The sequence below is a fragment of the Suncus etruscus genome, chromosome 6 (genome assembly GCF_024139225.1).
Source record: "Suncus etruscus isolate mSunEtr1 chromosome 6, mSunEtr1.pri.cur, whole genome shotgun sequence".
Taxonomy (NCBI): domain Eukaryota; kingdom Metazoa; phylum Chordata; class Mammalia; order Eulipotyphla; family Soricidae; genus Suncus; species Suncus etruscus.
Genome location: NC_064853.1, coordinates 4,353,414 through 4,377,726, shown reverse-complemented (window position 1 = coordinate 4,377,726; position 24,313 = coordinate 4,353,414). Strand labels below are relative to the sequence as shown.

At 44.2% G+C, this 24,313-nt stretch overlaps 1 protein-coding gene across 1 annotated transcript in view; it reads left to right on the top strand.

Moving 5' to 3' along the window:
* The window catches only part of RERE (arginine-glutamic acid dipeptide repeats), a 249,354-nt gene that overhangs the window by 71,155 nt on the left and 153,886 nt on the right, over positions 1-24,313 (top strand). Inside the window, exon 4 of the mRNA XM_049775275.1 lies at positions 21,727-21,832. Coding sequence (XP_049631232.1) covers positions 21,727-21,832 — 106 coding nt within the window. The remainder of the gene's footprint in view (positions 1-21,726; positions 21,833-24,313) is intronic.

Below are 24,313 nucleotides of genomic sequence, written 5' to 3'. Positions count from 1 at the left end.
CCTGGTGATGCTCAGGGGTTCCTCCTGGCTGTCTGCTCAGAAATAGCTCCTGGCAGGCACGGGGGACCATATGGGACACCGGGATTCGAACCAACCACCTTTGGTTCTGGATCGGCTGCTTGCAAGGCAAATGCTGCTGTGTGCTCTCTCTCCAGGCCCTCAGGGGTTACTCTTGGCTCAGAGATGGCTCCTGACAGGCAGGGGACCATATGGGATGTCTGGATTCTAACCTGAGTTCGTTGGAGGGTTGGCAGCATGCAAGGCAAACAGCCTACCACTGTGCTATCTCTCTGGCCCCTTAAATTTTGAAGTTTTTTTTTTGGCCACACCTACTAGTGCTCAGGGCTATTTCTGGCAGGTTCCAGGAGTCTTTTGGGATGCCAGAGATCGAACCTGGTCAGCCACATACAAGGCAGATACTCTAATCCCGGTACTATCCCTCCAGCCCTATTGCCCGTGTGAGGACGTTAGATGATTTAATACATTGTTAACTGTGATTTTGGGCAACACATTCTTGTTTTTCTCTTCTCTTCTCTTCTCTTCTCTTCTCTTCTCTTCTCTTCTCTTCTCTTCTCTTCTCTTCTCTTCTCTTCTCTTCTCTTCTCTTCTCTTCTCTTCTCTTCTCTTCTCTTCTCTTCTCTTCTCTTCTCTTCTCTTCTCTTCTCTTCTCTTCTCTTCTCTCGTGTGTGTGTCTGTGTGTGTCTGTGTGTCTGTGTCTGTTTGGTTTTTGGGTCTCACCCGGCAGCACTCAGGTTCCTCCTTGGCTCTATGCTCAGAAATCGTTCCTGGCAGGCTCGGTGGACCATATGGGATGCTGGGATTCAAACCACCATCCTTCTGCACACAAGGCAAATGCCCTACCTCCATGCTCTCTCTCTGGCCCCAGATTCTTGTTTTTCATTGCTCTGATCCAGTCACTTATTCACTCCCCCCCCCCCCCCCCGCAAGTTAGGTTTTTTTTAAGGCCACTTCAGGTCGTGCTTAGGGGTTACTCCTGGCTTTGCGCTCTGGAGTCACTCCTGACAGGCTCAGGAAAATCATATGGGATGCAGGGATTGAACCTGGGTTAGCCACGTGCAAGGCAGCCTCTCTACCTGTTGTGCTATCTCCGGTCCCTCTATTGTTCTTGCCCATGTTTAACAACTAGAAGTCCTGATTGGGGATCTTAGGTTCTCTTGAGTGCATGCAGAGAGTACTGAAGCTGTCTCCGTGAGGCATCAGGTAGACGACTCCTTAAACTGGGCGTTCTGCCATTAATGCTGGTGTTTGCACCTCAAGCACATTTTCCAGAGAGATCTGAGCAAATTTACAGCCTTTGTTCTGGAGCTTAATTTGAGGGACAGGCACCAGATCTTGAGTTCTCTATAAATGCAAAGAGTCAGTGACCATGATAAATTCCCCAGGCTGTCGATCAGACTTGCCTTTCCATTTCAGTGTGATCAGATTAAGCTTTTCTGGTTTTTTTTTTTTTTTTAAATTTTATTTGCCAATAATTATTTACTGCTAATTAGAAGAACTCTGATTTTTTGAGGGGGGTTGGCGGTGTTGTTAGCTCATCTGACATAACATTGGGAGAGCTCGGAAGTGATTTCTTACAGTTCCCTCTAGAGTGATCTCCCCAATTATAGATTATGGCAATATTGTTAATAGGTGAGAGGTGGCGTGTAATGTGTTAATTGCTAAAAGTGTGCTATTCTTTTGACAGTAAAGCCTCTGAATTGAGCATTCGAGAAGGGAGCTTCATTTCGTGTTTTGAAGATCATTATAGGCGAGACGCAGAGAGTGAATATTTACACATCTGTGGGATTTTGCAGGTTCTGATCCTAGCAATGGCATAAGAGTAACTGAAAACTGTACAGAAGTAGCTTTCTGTGCTCCATGACTGGTTGAAAAGGCTTTGGGCTCCAAGCAAGGACTTGGGGGTTTCTTTGTTTTTAATTATAAGGAGATTAATGGATTGGCTAGTCAGAGGGTGAGCTCATCCCATAATTATTATGGCACATTTGGCCATAAACAAGGACTCCTAAGGTAATACTCTCACTTGGTTTCTTTGTTGGTAACCTTGAGGAAAGCTTCTTCTATGTGTATTTGTTTTTCCAGCTAAAGGATCTTTCGCTGAATTGTGTTTCAACACAAGGGACAGATGTCTCCAGCTCTGAGCTGTGTTTTGCAACACGCCCCGCCTTTTGAGTGTTCTTTCAGCTCGGCAGCTCTCTTTGTTAAAAGGCCAAGCCCCTTAGTGTGATGTTCTGGGAGAGAGGACCCCTTGGTATTTGAAAGGTGAGAAACTCAGTTAAGCTGTGTGATGGCTTCCGACAGCCCCACTGCTGTGTTCTGCTTGTTTTAATGTAAGTGATAGATGTTCTGGCTGGCTGTTCAGTAATTGGCTGTGAACTATATAACATACGTGATGTTCCGTGGCAGATGTGGTGCCCTGTAGGTGGCGCTCAATTGCAGCATGGCTGCCATTAGGGTTAAAGGTAGTGCTATAATGGAATTTAATTATCAGACCATAGATTCAGAGATGAGTGCAGTGCATTTGTAACACCCCAAGTTGTTACCTAGCTGTTGGTTATTGTGTGCGACGCCGAGTGTGTGTGATTTATAATGCCAGTGTGGGCACCGCAGTAGAGATGCTAATGAGGCCCTGTGCAGGGCGGCTGCTGTCCGTAGTCTTTCAGCAGCCTGCTGCCAAACCGTGTTCTTGGAAACACATAATCTGTAATCAAAGAGGAATTTGTAACACATAATCTGTAATCAAAGAGGAATTTGTAACAAAGACCGAAAAACAGATACAAAATAGTTCCGATTGCTTGCTTTTCTGGCCATGTTTCAATGACATCTTATTAATGTCATTCTTTTCCTTTGGCGACCATGACGTGCAGCCTTTCTGGTGGATTACAGCGTGGATCCGAGTCCCTGGTATTCGGTCTTCATTTCAGGGCTGGTTTCAGAAGGGTGCACCGAGCCGTCCATTTTCTAGTCAGTAAGACACTCTCTGTTTCATAGTTTTTTTTTTTTGTTTTTTTTTGTTTTTTTTTTGGGGGGGTCACACCCGGCACCGCTCAGAGGTTACTCCTGGCTCTACGCTCAGAAATCGCTCCTGGCAGGCTCGGGGGACCATATGGGACGCCGGGATTCGAACCGATGACCTTCTGCATGAAAGGCAAACTCCTTACCTTCCATGCTATCTCTCTGGCCCCTCTGTTTCATAGTTAAAGACTCTTTGCCTCTCGAAAAATTTGCAGAAATTGCATCTTTGATATGAGGTGACCTGGTTTAAGTCTGTGACTTTCTTGACAAGCAGTTTACTGTATGTGTGGCTGCCTTTTGTTTGCCTTACTAGACTTAGGAGTTTTAAAAGAATGGATACCTAACTGTTAGTAGGCAGTCAGAATTGCTGGTTTCTGTTCATTTTTTCCTTTGAACAGTCTGGTTGGTGCAGCTTAGTCAGACACCATCTATCCTCCAGGGAAAGCTAGTAATATAAAAATAAAACTGCAGGGGCCAGATAGATGGCATGGAGGTAGAGGGGCAGTGGTTTAAATCCTGGCGTCCCATATGGTCCCCCGAGCCTGCTAGGAACAATTTCTGAGGTTAGAGCCAGGATAACCATAACCAAAAAACCCTGTAGAAACATGCCAGCATGGAAGGAGAGGAGGGTTAAAGACTTGTAATACAAATGGAATATTAGCTGTGACTTAAACATTATTGTAAGGGGCCTGAGAGTTGCACTGCAGTTAGGCTTTGCACTTGCCTGGCAGATGGCTCACCCAGGTTCAATTCTTGGTGTCCCATAAAGTGCCTCAAGCTGGCCCAGATGATCCTCAAACACAGAGCAATGTGTAAGTCCTAAGCACAGCCCAGTGACCCAAAAAACCAGAAAGAAATATTTTGTGCTTGCCTTGCATGTGGTTGAATCAGGATCAATTCCTTGGCACACACACATCCCCTGCCCCCTCTTGTACCCCAAGCCTGCCAAGTGTGATCCCTGAGTGCAGAGCCAAGAAAAACCTTGAGCACTGCTGGATGTTTGGGGGTTCCCTGCCCATCAAAATATTACTGCTTTGAGAGTGAACCCAGCCGAACTGTCATTGGAAATTAGGTAGTCTATTTGCATCACTCACGCACAGAACTCTTGAAGGTGTGCAGAGGAAACCTGCTCCTGTCCGGGGCTGTCATTTGCTTAAGTGTTGCTTCTTCCTGCCTTCCTCCATGCAGATCACTATTGTTAGTTACTGCACACTTCCAGGGGGGCTTTATGCCTGTATAAGCAAATACAACAGCTGTCAAATCATGCAGACTTCTTATAGTGCGCTTGCTTCTGAGATATAAATTGGAGAGATTTCCAAATGAGTACATAAAACATTTCACTCCCTCCATTGCCTAAAAATAATTGCTTGCTTTTCCTTTGTGAAGATGTTTCTTTTGTGTGTGTGTCCATATGCATCTTTAGTCTCCTGTAAGCAGGCATTAGATTCCTGCATGAAAATCTTGTTCGTTTCAGTTAGCATATATTTGACTGTTTAGAAATAACTGCAATAAGCTGGCAAACAGGTAAAAGTATTTATCATTTTGATATAGGGTATCTATTACCCTCTAAAAGAGGCGTGTGTTGGTTCATGCTTATGTAAACAAGTCTTTCCCTGTAGTCTGGCTAGTAGTGTTGTCAGAACTTGTGTATTTTTCAGTCTAAACAGTATAGTCATGGTGGAGCTTCAACTTGCATTTTACACATTTTAGTCTTTTAACCTAGCTTAAATGCTTTATTTTGATACAAAGTTGAGGGCATAGATAAAAATTAAAATTATTTCAAGGTGACTTCACAGTAATCTCATCAGGATTATTCAATGGTTCATTTCTCCCTCAGCTGTTTTCAAATCCGTCTTTATCTTAGTCTGAACGCCGGAAGTAATTTTTAACTAACACGTCCACATGGGGTTGCTTTGTTTGTTTTCTTCGAGTGTTGCTGATTTCGGCTATAGTTTTGTCAAATATTTCTCACTTTATTCTTCCTTCTCTTGATTCCACTCAGGGAATCACTTGCTGGCTGTACTTGCTTGATTTGCTCTACTACTGATCTGATGATGCTCGCTTAGATTTCTTGATTAAAAAGCTATGTCAGTTTTTGGGGTTCGGTAGGACATACCTAGTAGTTCTGGAAGCTCCTGGGGCCAATTTGGTGAGCTGACCTGCTGGTGCTGGAGCATCTTCAGTAACTTTAAGGTTATTTTTCTGACCTCTAAAATTACTGTTTTGGTTTGGGACTGTACCCAGCTTTAAGCACTCCTGGCTCTAGTCTACATGGGATGCCATATAGATAGACATCTGCACTCAGGAATTACTCCTGGTAGGCGTGGGGGGACCTTATGGGATGCTGGTGATCGAACCCTGTTTAGTACTATACAGGTAAATGCTTTCCTTGCTGTATTACAGCTCTAGCCCTTGAGAGGCACTGGTCAGTTGTGTGCAGGTCAAGTGCCTTACCCATAGTATGGTCTTTCTCGTACACACTGCTCCCTTTCTCCCTGTTACTTCTTTTTTGTTTGTTTGTTTGTTTGTTTGTTTTGGTTTTTGGTTTTTGGGTCACACCTGGCTCCATGCTCAGAAATCGCTCCTGGCAGGTTTGGGGGTCATATGGAATGCTGGGATTCGAACCAATGACCTTCTGCATGAAAGGCAAATGCCTTACCTCCATGCTATCTCTCCGGCCCTTCCTCATTTCTTCTTCTTCTTCTTCTTCTTCTTCTTCTTCTTCTTCTTCTTCTTCTTCTTCTTCTTCTTCTTCTTCTTCTTCTTCTTCTTCTTCTTCTTCTTCTTCTTCTTCTTCTTCTTCTTCTTCTTCTTCTTCTTCTTCTTCTTCTTCTTCTTCTTCTTCTTCTTCTTCTTCTTCTTCTTCTTCTTCTTCTTCTTCTTCTTCTTCTTCTTCCTCTTCCTCTTCCTCTTCCTCTTCCTCTTCCTCTTCCTCTTCTCCTCCTCCTCCTCCTCCCCTCCTCCTCCTCCTCCTTCTTCTTCTTCCTCCTCCTGTCCCGCTTCTTCTTCTTCCTCTTCTTCCTCTTCTTCTTCCTCCTCCTCCTCCTCCTCCCTTTTTTTTTTTTTTTTTTTTTTTTTTTTTTTGGTTTTTGGGCCACACCAGGCAGTGCTCAGGGGTTACTCCTGGCTGTCTGCTCAGAAATAGCTCCTGGCAGGCCCGGGGGACCATATGGGACACCTGGATTCGAACCAACCACCTTTAGTCCTGGATCGGCTGCTTGCAAGGCAAACGCCGCTGTGCTATCTCTCCTGGCCCTCCTCATTACTTCTTTTTTGTTTGTTTTTTGTTTTTGGGCCACACCCGGCGGTGCTCAGGGGTTACTCCTGGCTGTCTGCTCAGAAATAGCTCCTGGCAGGCCCGGGGGACCATATGGGACACCTGGATTCGAGCCAACCACCTTTAGTCCTGGATCGGCTGCTTGCAAGGCAAACACCGCTGTGCTATCTCTCTGGGCCCTCCTCATTACTTAACGTTCCAGTAAACTAGTATTTTGTGATACAGTACTTTTTGACTCTGAAAAGACCCTGTTCAGCAGTAACTGTTCAATGTCTTCATTCATGTATGTCAGGATAGATATGTAGTATCCTAGTCTGTCATATGGGCTTTAACCCATTATTGTCCTAAGCTATTTTGGTTTTTGAGTCGTTTCCATTTTTTAGCCAGTGGGAGCCTTTGACTGACGCTTTATGACTCAGTCTTCTCTCCAGTACCACTTTGCTTTTGATAAAACATTGTTTCAGATTCCTAGTGACTAAAAAGAATTGGATGGGGGCAGAGCGCGCACACAACCTAAGAGGAATGAGCCTGGCAAAGCTCAGAGATCAAAGTAGTGAATTAATAAGGAATGTACATGAAAGAGAATAGTAGAGAGAATTACAGTTAGTCAGATTACTGTTAAAACTTTAATTTTCATAAAAAGATAAGAAAAGAGAGGAAAGCCAGCAAAGTTATCCCCAAGAGGAGTGGGCTCAGACAGCTCTACATTTTTATGAACAGGATATTGGGAAAATATTAGGGACAGGGTTATACTAACACGTTTGATTAGTTATTATAGCCCCAGACTTTTGAGTAATTTATATCATTGGAATAGTAAAATTTTATGGACTTTGGATTTACACAAATACAAATGGAACTGAAATAGGAGCTTTATTAGTAATAGTGAAAAAAGGAAATGACCAAATATTGTAAGTGGGAAATATTATGTATTTGTTTGGGGGCTAGTTCTAGCAAGACTTATCGGATTGTATGGGGTTGGGGATCAAACTTGGTCGGTCCCCTGCAAGTCAAGTACCCTGCCTGCTGTATGTACTCTCTCCAGCCTCTCTGTAGAAAAATGTATAAGCATTCATTGTTTATTGTACAGAACAGTAGTGGTACCATTTGAAATGATTGCCCCTAAGGACAGGGATAGATCCTGCTTCTCTAATGCTGAGTAAACATACAGATTGCAGCCGATTATCGAGAGTAATACCTTTTCGTGCTAAGTACAGGGGGAGCTAGGAAGGATTCCAGAGGGGCTTAGGTACCATCTTCAGACGTGCTCATGCCTTTTTTAATACTGGAATTAAGCAGTAATTTAGATAAAGTTGGAAACGCTCTGATCATTTTCACAGAGAGGCTCAGTCTGACAGGAAACCCTGGGTTTCTTCCTGCCTGGTTCCTGTGGCTGCAGTGCAGGAATTGGAGGAGCCTTTTTACATCTGGGGACTTAGATGGGTGCCAGGGAACACCACTGTTCTACACCTTTCTTCATCTGTCTCGGTGTTTTTAAAATGTGGCTCTACGATGGTTACTGGGGGTGGTGCTGGGGTATTCACTTTTTGTTGATTTACTTAAAGAAGTTGGAATTTCAGAGAGCAGAGGGCTATTTGGGGTAAGTTTGGGGATCTCTGTTCTACAAGTCCAAGAGATTCTGTATCCTTTTCTGCCATTAGGTATTTTTAAGAAAACTGCTACTATGAGGGGAACTACTACCCTGGGAAATAAAACAGTGTAAAAGCTGTTGTTTTCCCAGGCTTTATGATTAATAGGTGGCAGAGTAGTAGCTCAAACTTTTATCTGTCTGTTTACTTATGGCCACGGAAGGGACTTTGGTTTGGATCTCTGTTTCTTGTCATTCTTGCAATGCTTCAGGACCACATGCAGTGCCCAGAGATGGAACTGGGGTTGACTGCTGCAAGGCAAAAGCACTCTACTCCCTTTATTAATGCTCTAGATTGCTCAGATCTTTTCTTCTTTTCACAAAGCATTTAACCATTCTCTGAATTCGCGCGAGGGAGTGGGCAGAAGGGTTGCCAGAGCACCTGTCCCCCCTCTGGAAAGTAAACTGTTTTATATTTGATCATCCTTTGGAGCCATGCTAGTGATACTGAGGACTCACTCTGGACACTGCTCAGGGGTTCACTTTTGGTGGTTCTCAGGGAGACCGTTAGAGGGACCAGAGTCAACACATGAAAGGTGGCAAGCCTGTGGACTATCTGTCCCAAAGAGAAAGCTAGGATTTATTTTTTCCTATCCCGCCGCCCCCGTCCTGAATCCGTAATTTATTGGTACTCATTAAACTTTTTTTTTTTTTTAACAAGATTTGAGGTTAAAGTATAGTATTTTCATCACTGTTATCACATTAGAGGTTACCTGAATTCTTGGAATTCTGTTTTTGGGGAGGAGGCACACCCACCTAGTGATACTCGGGTTACTCCTGGCTTTGGGCTCAGAAATGGCCAACTGTGGCTTTAAACCAGAAATTAAAATTTTTCTAAAATAGAGAAAAGTCAGCAGGTTTAGTTTACAATCAACATTAAATAATATTTTATAACAACAAGTTGTTTGGTTTTTGTTTGTTTGTTTGTTTGTTTTTTTGGGGGCACACCCAGCGACGCTTACGAGTTACTCCTGGCTCTGTGCTCAGAAATCACTCCTGGCACCATCTGGGATGCTGGGATTTGAATTACTGTCCATCCTGGGTTGGCCACTTGCAAGGCAAACGCCCTACCGCTGTGCTCTCTCTCTGGCCCTAAAAAAAACCCCAAGTTTTATGTAAATCTACCAGTGCTGTTTTTGCAGACAATCTTTTCATATCATGTGTTTCTGAGATATACAGCAAAGGTGTATGCTGGCAACATAGTCAAATAAAATTGTTTTTAGTCCTTTTATTTTTTATTTTATTTTATTTTATTTTATTTTGGTTTTTGGGCCACACCTCGCTGTCTGCTCAGAAATAGCTCCTGGCAGGCATGGGGGACCATATGGGACATCGGGATTTGAACCAACCACCTTTGGTCCTGGATCGGTTGCTTGCAAGGCAAATGCTGCTGTGCTATCTCTCTGGGCCCAGTACTTTTATTTTTAAGGATTACTAAAATACTTAGAAATTATTAATTATTTAAATCAAATTAGCCTTATAGAAATAAAAATATAACACAGCTACCAAACATTTTCTACTTGCCAATAAACAAATTCAGATAGTTGGCTGAAAAGGAAAAACCAGTGGAAACCATAAATGACTGCATTTTCCTATTTAATTTTATGTAAACTTGTCTTTTTTGTCCCAAAGATCTTAGTCTTTTTACACTCTTTCATTCTGACTTAAACCAAAACAAAGACCTCTGCTGCCTGCTAGTCTGTTTAGAACAGTTCCACCCAGACCGCTTTGCTAATACAAACATGCCCTGACCATAAGCTTATCTCCATCCCAGCCTGACAACAAAGGCCCCGGCTGCGGGGAAGAGAGATGGAGAGCAGGAAATGAGAGGCTGAGCTCAGCCCAGATCTGCGGCCATCAGTGTGTTCCTTCTATTAAGTGCCATCTGTGGGCGAAATGTGACTTTACAAAAAGGGGAAGAAAACTCAAGTCCATATGACCAGAGTTGCAGTCCACTTTAAAACAGGATGAAATCTGTCAAAATGGTTTTTGTATATCATGCAAAATGTATGTGTATTTGGAAGACAGACCTCTCCGTCCGGTCCGCTTTAAACCCTTTAACCTCTGTCCTTTAGGGTTGGTTTTGTTTAGCTTCAACTCCCCACTCCCCACTCCCCCGTCCCCCACTCCCCTTCAGCTCCACCAAGATACAGTTTACACACAGGAAAAGGAATCAGATGCACACGTTTCAGTTGGTTCTGACAAATGTACCACTGAAGTTGGGGAGCATTTCACGTACTTAAAACAATTCAATTATAAAACCTCTTTTGGAGGGGCTGGAGAAATAGTGCTTGCATGCATGCACTTAACCCAGGTACCCCATATGGTGCGTTTAGTCCTGCCAGGAGTGATCCCTGAGCACCACAAGTATGGACCAAAAATGAAAGCAAAAAGTTATTTTGTCATCTCTTTCTAGTGATAAAAAATGAAGTGACACATCACCAAACAAAATATTTTTTGAATAATATTTATGGCTGGAGGCCAGAGATGTGTAATGCAAGTTCAAGGCTACGTGTCTTGCATATGTCCAACCCAGGTTCAAATATTTATTTCGTTGGCTTTCTTTTCTTTCTCTTTAATCTCCTCCTCCATCCCCACTCCCACTCCTCCCTCCTTCCTCCTCCCTCTTTCCTCCTTCCTTCTCCCTCATCCCTTTTTGGTGGGGGGCCACAACCAGTGACGCTCAGGGATTACTCCTGGCTATGCGCTCAGAAATTGTTCCTGGCTTGGGGGACCATATAGGATGCTAGGGGAATCGAACTGCGATCCGTCCTAGGCTAGCACTGACAAGGCAGGTGTTTGTGCCACTGCTCCAGCCTGTTCTTCCTTTTTCACCCCCTTCTCCCTTCCCCTCCCTTCTTCTCCCAATAGAGCTTGGAGGCCTGGGATCTTCCAGCGAATTTTTTTTTTTTGGGTCACACCCAGCAGTGCTCAAGGGCTCTACGCTCAGAAATCGCCCCTAGAAGGCTTGGGGGACCATATGGGATGCCGGGATTCGAACCGCCGGGATTCGAACCACCGTCCTTCTGCATTCAAGGCAAACACCTTTTCTACTTGCTATCTCTCCGGCCCCTTTGCAGTGAATTTTGTCCAGTTGAACCAGAGGTTCAGTGTTTGGTCATGGGGTGCCGTGCTACTTGGACTTTGCAGAGCCAAGAGAATACCTGAATCATACCCATTAGTGCTCGGGGACACCCAGCATGTTGCACCCAGTGATAGTTGGAGAACACATGCTGCTGGGGTTCAAGCAGGGCTGCCCCTGTGCAATCTCATGCCAGTCCCTAGTGTGAAATTTGTAGAGAATATTGGTCCACTACAATTCGGACTTTTCATGTTAATTTTCTGCTTTCTTTTGTGATATGTTCCATATCAAGGATTTTTCTGGTTTGGTATGCATACGAAGCCTTTAATTCTCTCAGGATAATTAAACTCACCACCTGTGCACCAATAATAACCCAAGTTATTGCAGAGAGGTTACATCTTACAGTATTTACACTTAAAAAGTTGGAGCTGGAGTGATAGCACAGCGGGTAGGGCATTTGCTTGCATGCTGCTGACCTGGGTTTGATCCCCGACATCTCATAGGGTACCGCAGCCCACCAGCCCACCAGGCATGATTTTTATTCTCAAAGCCAGGAGTAACCTCCGAGTGCCTCAAGATGTGACCCACCGAAAAGAAGAAAGAAAAACTGAGTGCCCAGAGCATTGGTACAGCAAGTAGGCAGATTGCCTTGCACTCAGCCCACACAGTCCCCTAAACACCTCTTGAGTGATAGCTCCACCCTGAGCACTACAATGCCAGATGTGTTCCCCAAACAAACAAAAATTAATGCTTAGGGAATGTTCGTTATTTCTTTACTGTATGCGAACTCCTCATTTCTTTGCCTTTATGAAGAAAGTCTTATGGGTCACATAAACTACTTTAGGTCTTGAATTATGATACAACACATAACTTCTGGGAAGAATGCTATTTTTTTTTTTCTGGGTCACACCCGGCAGGCAGTGATCAAGTGTTACTCCTGGTTCTATGCTCAGAAATCGCTCCTGGCAGGCTCAGAGGACAATATGGGATGCCAGGATTTGAACCACCATCCGTCTGCATGCAAGGCAAACGCCCTACCTCCATGTTATCTCTCTGGCCCTGCTAGCTAGCTTTTGAGGAAGAGATTTATGTTGGGTAGGGTAGCAGATTTGGGGATTCAACCTTGTGGTCTTAACATACCTTAACATCTCCTAGCTTTGCCCTTTAGCCTGAACTTTGTGACCTTGACAGTTTTGAAACATTTGGTGTTTTTGTCAGGAAGTGACATCAGAGCAGCATCCACGTGGGAAAGACAGGCTCTTCATTTGGTAGATATGTTCCCATGTGCTAACAGTTCCCTCTGGGGGATGGGAGGAAAGATAGGAGAGAGGGGAGAAGCTGTTACATCCATCCAGCAGATTAGATTTGGACCTTGCCGCATCTGGAATTGGATGATGTCTATCTTTGCATCCAGGTTGAGTGGTGTGTATTTTGGGTTGTTTTGTTTTGCTTTGATCTTCTGTCTCATTTGATAACAGTCGAAGGATTCAAGTGGCAAATTGGGGACCAGCAGGAGCCCTGATGGTATCAGTCAAGAGCTTTAAAATGATTCATGCGACAAAGGTCTTTTCTCTGTGATATGGGTGCATTTAAAATGGTTCCCTTTCAGCGCTGGGGACCATCTTCATTTCACCCTGCTGGCCATTTATAAATGTCCATCCACTTTTGCTGCCAAGCATTCTGTCTTTTAATCTACTTTTTAATGTGTGAAAACAACATTAAAGGAAACATTAAAAGAAATTAAGATTGATCCTTGGAAAGAGATTGGCCACTGAAGTTAGTGAAAGTATGGCACAAATAATCATGAAAGCCCTGGGAAGGGCAATTCACTTCTCAGCATTGGACCTTGTGTCTGAGTGGCGGGATAGTGACTGAGCCTTTGTTGCTTCAGTGCGGCTTTCTCGTCTCTCTTTCTGATGCCTCTCATCGCTGTTTTATACGTTTCAAACAACATATAAGTGAGATCATTTGATGTTTGTCCTCCCTTTGACTTACAGGTTTGTTTGTTTTGTGAGGCAGCCAGCAGTGCTCAGGGCTTTCTCTGGCTCTGCACTCAGTAATCACTCCCAGTGGTGCTCCAGGAACCATATGGCGTGTGAGGGATCAAACCTGGCTTGTATGCTTGTAAGGCAAGCACCCTCTCTGCGGTATTACCACCCCAGCCTTCTAAGTTGTTGTTGTTTTTGTTGTTTCTATTTTATTATATTATAATATTATATTATTTTATTATAACTAGTTTTTGTTCTATTACATTTTACATTTTTAGGAATTGTGGTCTCCCCCCCCCCCCCAGTTGTTTTTACACTGAATATTTAAATATTTAAAGTCTGCCTGGGCTGGTTGCTACCGTACTGGTTCTCTTTTGGGCTGCATGGTGCTGGGCACAGGCATGTGTTATACTACTGTAACAATATCTGATCCTCAGGGTTTGTTGTTGATTTGTTTGTTTATTCTCCTTGTGATTTTTTTCATGGGGCGGGGGTGTGACACCTGGCTGTGCTCTAGGACTCTTGCTCTGCCTTCAGGATTTGTTCCTGGTGGTGCTTGCAGGACCATAGGGGGTGCTGGGGATCAAACCTGGGTCAGGTGGGTGTGTAAGTCTATTGCCCTGCCCCGTTCTTTTTTTACACTCTTCTATCACTGCCCTGTGCTGCTTCTGGCTCACCTCTTTGTGCCCCACTGCTTGCTGTTTTGAGTTTTGTGATCCAAGACCAAAGGTTTGTCATTGCTCAATAATGTCTATTCCCTTGTTTTGCTCTTTTTTTTTTTGTATCACACATGAGTGAGGTTACTTGGTGTTTGTCCTGACTGGCTTATTTCACTTTACCAAAATCTTTCAGTTCTGACCATGTTGTAATGAGCTGCAAGATTTCAACTTTATTTATAGCTGTTTAGTATTTTCTTTTGCATGCATATTACAGCTTCCCTTCCTCCTTCTCCTCCTCCTCCTCCTTTTCCTCCTCTTACTACTACTGCTGCTACTTTTCATCCTCCTCCTTCATACCCAGCAGTGATCAGAGTTACTCGTGGCTCTTCACTTTGCCCACCACAGCCCCTTAATCCAATTCTCTGTCGGACATGTCCAACTCTGGCTTGTACTGAGTGAACATCTGCACCTGCCATTGGCAGTTAGTATATTTGTGTTTTGAGAAATGCGGAGAAATGGAATCATTGGGTGATACTTGATTTGTTTTGAAACTCATTAATTCTCAGGTTATTATCTTAACACTCTGTTTCAGTTCAGAAACACTACTTGTTCTTTTCCCACATTTTTTATCCTTAAAAATAAATCAAACTATTACTTTTATTTCGCATTTTCGCACCTAGTAAAATAGTCCTCCAGTCAGCACTTTCTTTTTCTTTTCTTTTTTTTTTTTTTTTTTTTTTTTTTTGGTTTTTGGTTTTTGGGTCACACCCGGCAGCTCTCAGGGGTTACTCCTGGCTCTATGATCAGAAATCGCTCCTGGCAGGCTCAGGGGACCTATGGGATGCCGGGATTTGAACCACCGACCTTCTGCATGAAAGGCAAACGCCTTACCTCCATGCTATCTCTCCGGCCCCCAGTCAGCGCTTTCTTATTTCATTTGATGACCTCAAGATTCATCCATCTGGTCTAAGCGACACTGTTTCTGCCTAATCCAGGAGCGTGTCTGTAACTACATAACTCACGGCTTCCTTTCTTCCTTTAGTCGGGTCCAAATTTGGGCCAGTGTGTGAAATGCTGCTGGCAACATAGAAACACAAATACAAGCATCCTTTTGAGTTTTCGTTTCCTTTTTTGTTTGTTTGTTTGTTTGTTTTTTGTTTACTGGGTCACACCAGGCAGTGTTCCGGGGTTACTCCTGGCTCTACGCTCAGAAATATGGGGGACCATAGGGATGCCGGGATTCAAACCATTGTCCTTCTGCATGCAAGGCAAATGCCCTACCTTCATGCTATCTCTCCCCCACCTTTTTTGTATTCCCCCCACCCCTTTTTTTTGTTTGTTTGTTTTTTTGTTTTTTGGGTCACACCTGGCAGCGCTCAGGGTTTACTTCTGGCTCTACGCTCAGAAATTGCTCATGGCTTTCTCGGGACTATATGGGATATGGGATGCTGGGATTCGAACAATCATCCTTCTGCAGGCAAGGCAAATGCCCTATTTCCATACTATCTCTCTGGCCCTGCATTTTCTTTTTTTGTTCGTTTGTTTGCTTGTTTTTATGGTTTTGGGGCCACAACTGGTGATGATCAGGCACTTAGGGTTTACTCCCGAGTCTGTGCTCAGGAACCACTCCTGATGGGCTCAAGGGACCATGTGGGATGTTGGAGATCAAACCTGGGTCATCTATGTATCCTGTCCACTATACTATTATGCTGGGATGCCGGGATTCAAACCACCATCCTTCTGCATGAAAGGCAAACGCCTTACCTCCATGCTATCTCTCCGGCCCCCAGTTCTCTGTATTCTTAAGGTACACTGGATAGAATGGTGTTTACTTTTTTTAATTCCAAATACCCTTTTTGTCTTTTAATTTAGAACCTAATTCTAAAAAAAAAAAAAAAGAAAAAAAAAGAAAAAGATTTTGTCCTCAATAAACTTAATGTTTCAGGGGCAGGGAAGGCTTCAGGACCACACTCAGCAGTGTTCAGGGGTTATTTACTCCTGACTCTCTATTCAGAAACCACTCCTGGCAGGCTCGGGGATCCTATGGGATGCCGAGGATTGAAACCTGGTCGGTCATGTGCAAGGCAAATGCCCTACCAGCTATGCTATTATACCACCCCTTAAACTTAATTTTTTTTTTTTTGGCCACACTCAGTGACGCTTAGAGGTCACCCCTGTCTATGTGCTCAGAAATCGCTCCTGGCTTGGGAGACCATATGGAACGCCGGGGGATCAAACTGCGGTCCGTCCTAAACTGGCACACGCAAGGCAGATGCTTTTACGACTCGTGCCACCCCTCCAATCCCCCTAAGCTTAATTTTTTTTTTTTTTTTTTTTGGTTTTTGGTTTTTGGACCACACCCGGCGATGCTCAGGGGTTACTCCTGGCTGTCTGCTCAGAAATAGGTCCTGGCAGGCACGGGGGACCATATGGGACACCTGGATTCGAACCAACCACCTTTGGTCCTGGATCGGTTGCTTGCAAGGCAAACGCCCCTGTGCTATCTCTCCGGGTCCCTAAGCTTAATTTTTAAAAATCTACCCGAATGCCCAGTTTCAAGAGAAATGCAGGTGAGGGATGGAGAATGATTCCTAATTTAACCCAGAATGGCTCCCTTCCTTTTGCACCCGCACTCCAGTGAACCAATTGCAGCTTTTCCTTGTAAACAGTCAGCCAAGCACCATTTCTTTCTCTGGAAAGATAAAGTACAGGAGGTTCCTTTCAGGCTTCCTAGAGACACCAAATCCTGAGTGCATCTGGTCCAGTCCTCGTCATGGCAGTAAGAAAAGGCTTCCCAAAGGGCCACTTTACAGCACCGTTGGTTTCTCTGGGCACCCCTCTTTTCTTTTCTCGTTCTCAGTTTGCATGCTTGTCTCACTGCCATGTCTATAGGGGAATATCTGAGCCCCCCTGAGAACCGTGGCAGTCCCCTCTCGCCACCAAAGACTTTATCTTAGGATGGTGATTCCTGCTTATGTTTATGTTGTGGTAAAATCTTTCTGCTTTCTCCTGCAGTTTCTTGCAACCTGTCATCAGCCTTAAGCGGGGACTTACTGAGCGTGTCCGTGTCTTGCCTTCACATTGCAAGGATTGTTTTCTAGAGACACTACTCTACACCCATTACGTTGTTACAGAGAGGAAAATAGTTTCTGCTAATGTTCTATACGATTTAGTAGTAATAGAGCAGTTAAACTTTTTTTTTTTTTTTTTTTTTTTTTGGTTTTTGGGCCACACCCAGTTGATGCTCAGGTGTTACTCCTGGCTATGTGCTCAGAAATCGCCCCTGGCTTGGGGGGGACCATATGGGACGCCGGGGGATCGAACCACGGTCCTTCCTTGGCTAGCGCTTGCAAGGCAGACACCTTACCTCCAGCGCCACCTACCCGGCCCCTAAACTTTATTTTTTACATTTGATTTTAAGCACTGTAGTTTATAAAACTTTACTTCTTCTTGCAGAATAGTTCCAGCATTGCACCCCACCACAATAGTTGCCACTTCCTCTGCATCATCCACTGTAAAGTAAAAATACACGAGTGGTGAGGACACCCTAGGCAACATGTTTCTAAACTCCACACAGCTGGGTCTGAAGAAGCAGGGTAGCAGCGAAGAAATAATACACCAAGCAGTCAGGAAAGGGTCATTGGAGTCAGTCTGCTTTTTACCTCATGGACTCTCTGCCTTCTGCTCCCTCTGCCTTGAGCCAAAAGCCAGAAGAACTCTTTTCCTTATTCAAATCAACTCTTAATACCAGGAGGGGGAAAGGTAAGATACAGAACTAACTATCTAGTGTGCTTTTACATATCAAAGGAAGAGGAAGTTGGGGAACACCTTTGTTTGGGGTTGATAGCTGGATATTATTGTATAGTCCCAGTTGTCAGTTTCCTGTTGGAGACAGTTCTCCTTTTCTGTTTCCTTTATTCACTACTGCACTCATTATTTCACAGGAGAGGATCATTTTGTCTCTTCCTCTCCCTCTCCTTCTTCCTTTGGCAACTTTACCCAGCAGAATAATCCACGTAGTGGCAAGTTGGGTGAGTTCATCTTTTCTTATACAGAACGTATTCCATGGTGTGTATGTATCATAGTTTTTTCATCCTGCCATCTAGTCTTGGGTATTTGGACAGTGGCCAGATTTTGACTATTGTAAATTTTGCTGCAGTGAACATAGGTATGCAAATGTCTTTTCTGAGTAGAGTTTTAGGCCCTTAGGATAGATTATTAGAAGTGGGATTGCTGGGTGGGTGATATTACTTCAATAGTTTATTATTATTATTACTATTATTAGTCACACCCAGCAGTGCTCAGGGGTTACTCCATGCTCTGTGCTCACAAGTCGCTCCTGGCAGATACAGGAGACCATAAGGGATGCCGGGATTGGAAACACTGTCCATCCTGTTTCAGCTGCGTGCAAGGCAAGCGCCCTACCACTGTGTTATCTCTCTGTTCCTACTTTAATAAATTTCACAGTATTGCTAGCATAACTTTGAATCTTAGGAGAGCAGAATCTCTCTAGCAACATTATATCTTAACTTCTCTATTTTATAAAAACAATATTAAACATTTATTGAGAACTGATATTCTCCTTATTCATATATCTAATCACCATAGTCTAATAGGTAGAGGTGATTATTTTGTTCTCATTTCATATGAGAGGATCGAGATTTAAAGGAGTCATTTATTTAGACTCACACAGGTCAAATCCCTGATGAAATCCAAATGGTTTGGGGTTAAAGTGATGGTCTTTTCGTTTACTTAGGCCTTAATTTTCTGTGATTTTTGAAGAAGAGCCTTTGATGAGTAAATAGTAAAAGAAGAATAGCCATTCCTTGTGAGAAATATTCAAGCAATAGTTTGTGCGTGCGTGCATGTGTGTGTGTGTGTGTGTGTGTGTGTGTGTGTGTGTGTGTGACCTCGCTTTGTGCCTGACACTCTCCTTACACAGAGCATGTATGTGCTTGTCAAGGACAGTCATGCTAGCTAAGAAGAGTGTGGAGTCCCAGAGAGTCAATCCAATGGGCAGGACTCTTGCCTTGATACCACATATGATCCCCTGGGCTCTACCAGTAATGCTCCCTGAACATCATAGGTTTAGCCTTAAACAAAAGAAATGGAAAACCATGTGAGGGATGGTTCCCAGTACCATTTTACACCCTGGAACCTGTCATTGGAAAAGACTCAAACTTAAGCCATTCTACCCCTTCTCTTTTTTTTTTTTTTTTTTTTTTTTTTTTTTTTTTTTTTTTTTTTTCGGTTTTTGGACCACACTCGGTGATGCTCAGGGGTTACTCCTGGCTGTCTGCTCAGAAATAGCTCCTGGCAGGCATGGGGGACCATATGGGACACCGGGATTTGAACCAACCACCTTAGGTTCTGGATTGGCTGCTTGCAAGGCAAACACCACTGTGCTATCTCCCCGGGCCCTCTACCCCTTCTCTTGTCAGAGGACCAAGTGACCCCACCAGGCCACCTTCTACCTAGCTGTCAGTTGCAGCTAAGACTAAAATCCTCCTGGCCTTGTTTGGCTGAGTGCCTCCAGAAACGGCGCACTTCTCATAATAGACATGTGGTCTTAGTGAAGTAACATGGCTTGTTTTGAAGGATTTTGTCCATTGAGACTCAGAATTGATCAAACTTTGGGTTCCCTTTGAATTGAATCTGTGGAATTGCAATTCTGGGGGGTTTGCTTTTTCCTCCCCTCCTACTTTTAATGCAACGGCACCACTCCCTGGTTATTAGGTAGTACTGCATTAGGAAATCCAATGGAATTTCACCTGCCTGGAGAATGAAATCTAATAGCAAGAGTCATACATGTAACTTCCTGTAAGCCAGAGAGTATTTGTGTGCAGTCATTGTATCATGGACATATATGTTATTACCAGAAGTAGACAGGAATTGTTGGCTTGTTTCTGAAAATAGACATTGTACAGTTAGTTGCCAGTTATGATACCTAAAAGATAGTCCAACTGCCATTTAAATTTAGTTCATGTTAGGTGTGTTGCAGAAATACAGAAAAATGCACTTCAGATCCATCATTGCTAGGATAACTAGCATAATGAATTTCTGTGTGTTGTAGCAAGAATTTGTTACCATGCCAGGGAGAGATTACAGGCTCTAAGACATTTGCTACACATGCAGCCCTGACAGCAGTGATCCCCGAATAGAGCAGGAGCAAGTTTGGAGTCTAGCCAGTATAGTATGACTATCCCCTCAAAGCAAACAAGAACCCCCAGACAAAACCCTGTGGGTGTAAAAGCTGGAAGGTGGCAAAGCCCTGAGCTGGGCCCTCGACTCTGGGGCTTCCCTGCTGCTACACTGGGCACAGCTGGGGCTGCAGGCCCAGAGCGCTACCAGGTACGACTCTGGTCACTGAAAAAATAAAACTGCAAAATGGGTAAAGGCTAGGACACAGCTATTGTGTCGAATTAGGCTCTGTGTATAGACCTTTATCCGAACCCAGGCTGAGTCCGGCCTCTTAGACACTGCTAATTGCCTGGTGTGCTCGGTTGTGCTCCTTGTTTGAAGTCAGCTGGACTTATGGAGTTTAAGATTTCCTTACTAGGGGCTGGAGAGATGGCATGGAGGTAAGGTGTTTGCCTTGCATGTAGAAGGATGGTGGTTTGAATCCCGGCATCCCATATGGTCCCCCTAGCTTCCCAGGAGCGATTTCTGAGCGTAGAGCCAGGAGGAACCCCTGAGCGCTGCTGGATGTGATCCAAAAAAAAAAAGAAAAGAAAAGAAAAGATTTCCTTTTTAATTCTTTTATCTTTTTTTTTTTTTTTTTTCTTTTTTGGTTTTTTGGGTCACACCTGGCAGTGCTCAGGGGTTACTCCTGGCTGTCTGCTCAGAAATAGCTCCTGGCAGGCACAGGGGACCATATGGGACACCGGGATTCGAAACAACCACCTTTGGTCCTGATCGGCTGCTTGCAAGGCAAACACCGCTGTGCTATCTCTCCGGGCCCAGTTTTTTAAAATCTTTTAATTTGGAGCTTTAGGAGTCTTGGCCTTGTCGTGGATGTAGACCTACTTGGCGTTTTCACAGAAAGTATCTGATTAGAAGAGATTGCTAGAGTCGCAGGGCTGGCTAAGTAGGTGGGTGCATGTTGTGCTGTGCGTGGGAGTACCCAGGCTCCTCCCTGGGCACCCGCTGGAGTGATCTTCCAGCACTGTGATTCTCATTTATTTTTGAATTTTTGACCTGTGATGATGGGAAGCTGCAGGGGTGAAGTACATTGACTTGAGGAGCGGTGTCTTGGTCCTCACCGATTGTGGATGATCAGCATGCATAGGAAGTCTGGGGGCACCGAAGTGCACTGCAGTTTTCAGACTCACCACGAGGCACACACTCTTTTCTTGAGCTGTACCTCTAAAAGCTCCAAATGGGGAGGTGGGTAGTATCTGAGGCCTTCTCTGAATGGGCTAGGAACAGTTTTTTTTTAAGGGATCAAATGGTGAAATATCCCATGAACTACATGGAACCATTCTCATTTACCTGTTATTTACAAGTATTTATGTATGAGATACTCTATTTTGAGAGAATTTCCAAATAACCAGGGTTTTGATAACTCCCTCACCAACTATAAGTTTGCCAAATAACAGTAACTGCAGTAGCTGTTGGTTAAGTTGAGCGAGGCCATCATGCATTGTGGGTGCTGGGCAGATTGTAAAGAAGAGACGGCTCTGTGCCAGGCTTCTGGGTCAATTCTTCCATTGTTTCTGATGGCTGTGACAGTATGTTAAGTATTAAGAGAAAAGTGCGTATCTATATGGTTAATGGTGAGTAAAATGCATACTGAATGATTCATCAAACTGAGGTGATTGATAGATCCAACTTTGGGCTAGCTCCAAAATAAAAAATGTTGAGGAGTATGGCTGGGATGAAGGGGGAAAAGGCTTTGTAGTTAACGTAGGTGTTGTGTAGCCAGTTGTGGGCCGATGTGACCCTTTCCTGTCCTTGTTTTCAGGGACTTGCATCATGGGTGTGGTATACACCTGAGCACACCCACCATTGCGGTCCTAATGCTTTTAGATTTTCCTTTTCAGAGTAAGAGGGACCATCTACTCATGAACGTCAAGTGGTACTACCGCCAATCTGAAGTTCCCGATTCTGTGTATCAGCATTTGGTTCAGGATCGGCACAATGAAAACGGTAATCACAAGCTCTCGCTTCTGTTCTTGCACTTTGATTTTGCCAAGTTCTTTCTAAGACACACATTCCATGGAGATGGGCAAAATGCAGTTTTTCCACTTAAGAAAACTATAACCCAGGACATTACTGGAATGATATTTTTTTTTCCCTTTTGAGAGGTGGGGGCTAGATTCTTCGCTTATTTTTGCCGTAAAAAGAAAGTGCGGCAGATAGGGCACTTGCCTCATATATGGCCGAGCCTGGTTTAGTCTACCATGATCCAGTGGTCCAGTTCCCTGAGTCCAACTAGAAGTGGTCCCTGCATCTGGGTGCATTGCTAGGAGGAAGCCCTAAGTATAGCTTGTGTGCACCCAGAGCTCCCAAAATGCATTTGTGCTGAAGATTATCGTAGGGGTAAAGTACTCAACTTGCAGACTTGTCTCTAGCATCCCATATAGTCCCTGAACCCTGCCAGGAGTGATCCTTGAGCTGAGGGCTTGGAGTATGCTCTGAGAATTACCAGGTGTGACACAAAACAAAACAACAACAACAACAGAACGAATTTGGGATTTGCTAATCATTCCCTTTAATTTGGAATAGAGAGATAGGGCATCTTTGATAATAAAATTTATTATGGCCCCCCCCCCCCCCACACACACTTTTTTTGTTTGTTTGTCTGGTTTTGGGCTCCTAATAGTGCTTAGGGGACCTGGTGGAATGTAGGGGATAGAACCTAGGCTGACTGTTTCAAAGCAAATGCCCTCCCCACTGTGCTATATCTCCCCCTACCTCCCTTTGTGTTTGGGCTACACCCAACAGTACTACTCGCTCTGCACTCAGGAATTACTCCTGATGATGCTCTAGGGACTGTATGGGACATTGGGTGCCGGGGACACACAGGGCAGGGGAGTGAACCTTGGATAGGCTGTGTGCAAGGCAAATACCCTACACAATCTGCTATCATTCTGGTCCCACCTTCTCCTCTTTTTTCTTTTGCTAAACACTTAATTCTTGAAATGCTAAAATCGCAACACACATTTTGTGGGTTATTAGGATTTCAGAGGTTACTTGTAACTTCTTTGAGATATTTTATGAAGTATTTTATTTAATGTCTGTAAACTTTTTGATAAAACTACTTTTGGGGGCTTTTGGGCCACACCCAGAGGCACTCAGGTACTCCTAGCTCTGTGCTCAGAAATAATGCCTAGCAGACTTGAGGTACTGAATACTGTACTATTGCTCTGGCACCCAATCAAACTTTTTTTGATGGATGAAGTAAATACATAAAAAGGCAGTTGTATGGGGCCAGATTGATACCACAGCAGGGAGGGTGTTTGCCTTGTATGTGGTTGACCTAAGTTTGATCTTTGGCATCCCATATGGTCCTCCGAGCCTGCCAGGAGTGTTTTCTCAGCACAGAGCCAGAAGTAAACCCTGAGTTCAACTGGCCCATAAACAAACAAACTGGCCACAGAGATAGCAAGGGTGTGTGCCTTGCACGCTGACAACCCGGGACTGACAGTGGTTCGATTCCCAGCACCCCATATTGTCCCCCCAAGCCTGCCAGGATTAATATCTGAGCACAGGAGTAACCCTGGGCACCACCAGGTATGGCCCCAAAACCAAAAAACTAACAGTGGGACAGTAGGGAGAGCACTTGCCTTGCATGTGCCTTCCACAGCCAGCACCCCGTTTGATCTCAAGCACCTGCCAAAAGTGATTCCTGAACACAGAGCCAGAAGTAACCCCTGAGCATCCTAGGTGTAGCCCAACCCCCCGAATAACCCCAAACACAAAAAGAATGTTTGTACAGTAGTACCGTAGTTTCTTTTATTGTTTGTTGAGTGGGTTTTCCTCCTCACCACCTTGACCAACTCACTCTTCCCTGTGAGACCTGGGCCACATCCCTCTCCCAGCACTACTCGTGGGCATAGATTTGGAATCACTTAACCAGTAGTTAGTCAGTTTTGAGGAAACTGCTTTTTTTATTACTTACTAGTGTGTTTTTTTCTTTTATATACTAAAAAATTTTGTTAAAAGTAACTTGAAGACCGAATGCTAGTACAGAGGTTTATAAAGCCTTTACTTGTATGTCGCCTGAACAGTGGTTTGAATCCTGATACTGCATATAATCACAATCCTTCTGAGACATAGTGGGAATGGTCTCCCCCCAACCCCCAGTCACCTGAAGATAAAACATTAGTTTAAAGCACGGGCCTAGCATGAGGCCAAGCCCAATTCAATTCCTGGCACCACATGTGTCTCCAAAAAACCACGAAGTATGTAGAGTTAGCCTTTGATTGGGTGCGGGGTAGCACATCTAGTTGTGCTCCATACTTAAACGTGGCTTTGAGCTCATGAATTACTGCTGGGGCACCATATGGGGTGCTGTGCCTCAAACCTGGCCAACCACATGCAAGAAGGCAAGCATCTGAGCCCCTGTGTTGTCTCCTAGAATTAGTCTGTGTGCAAACTAGAGGTCCCGCTGCATCACAGCATGGA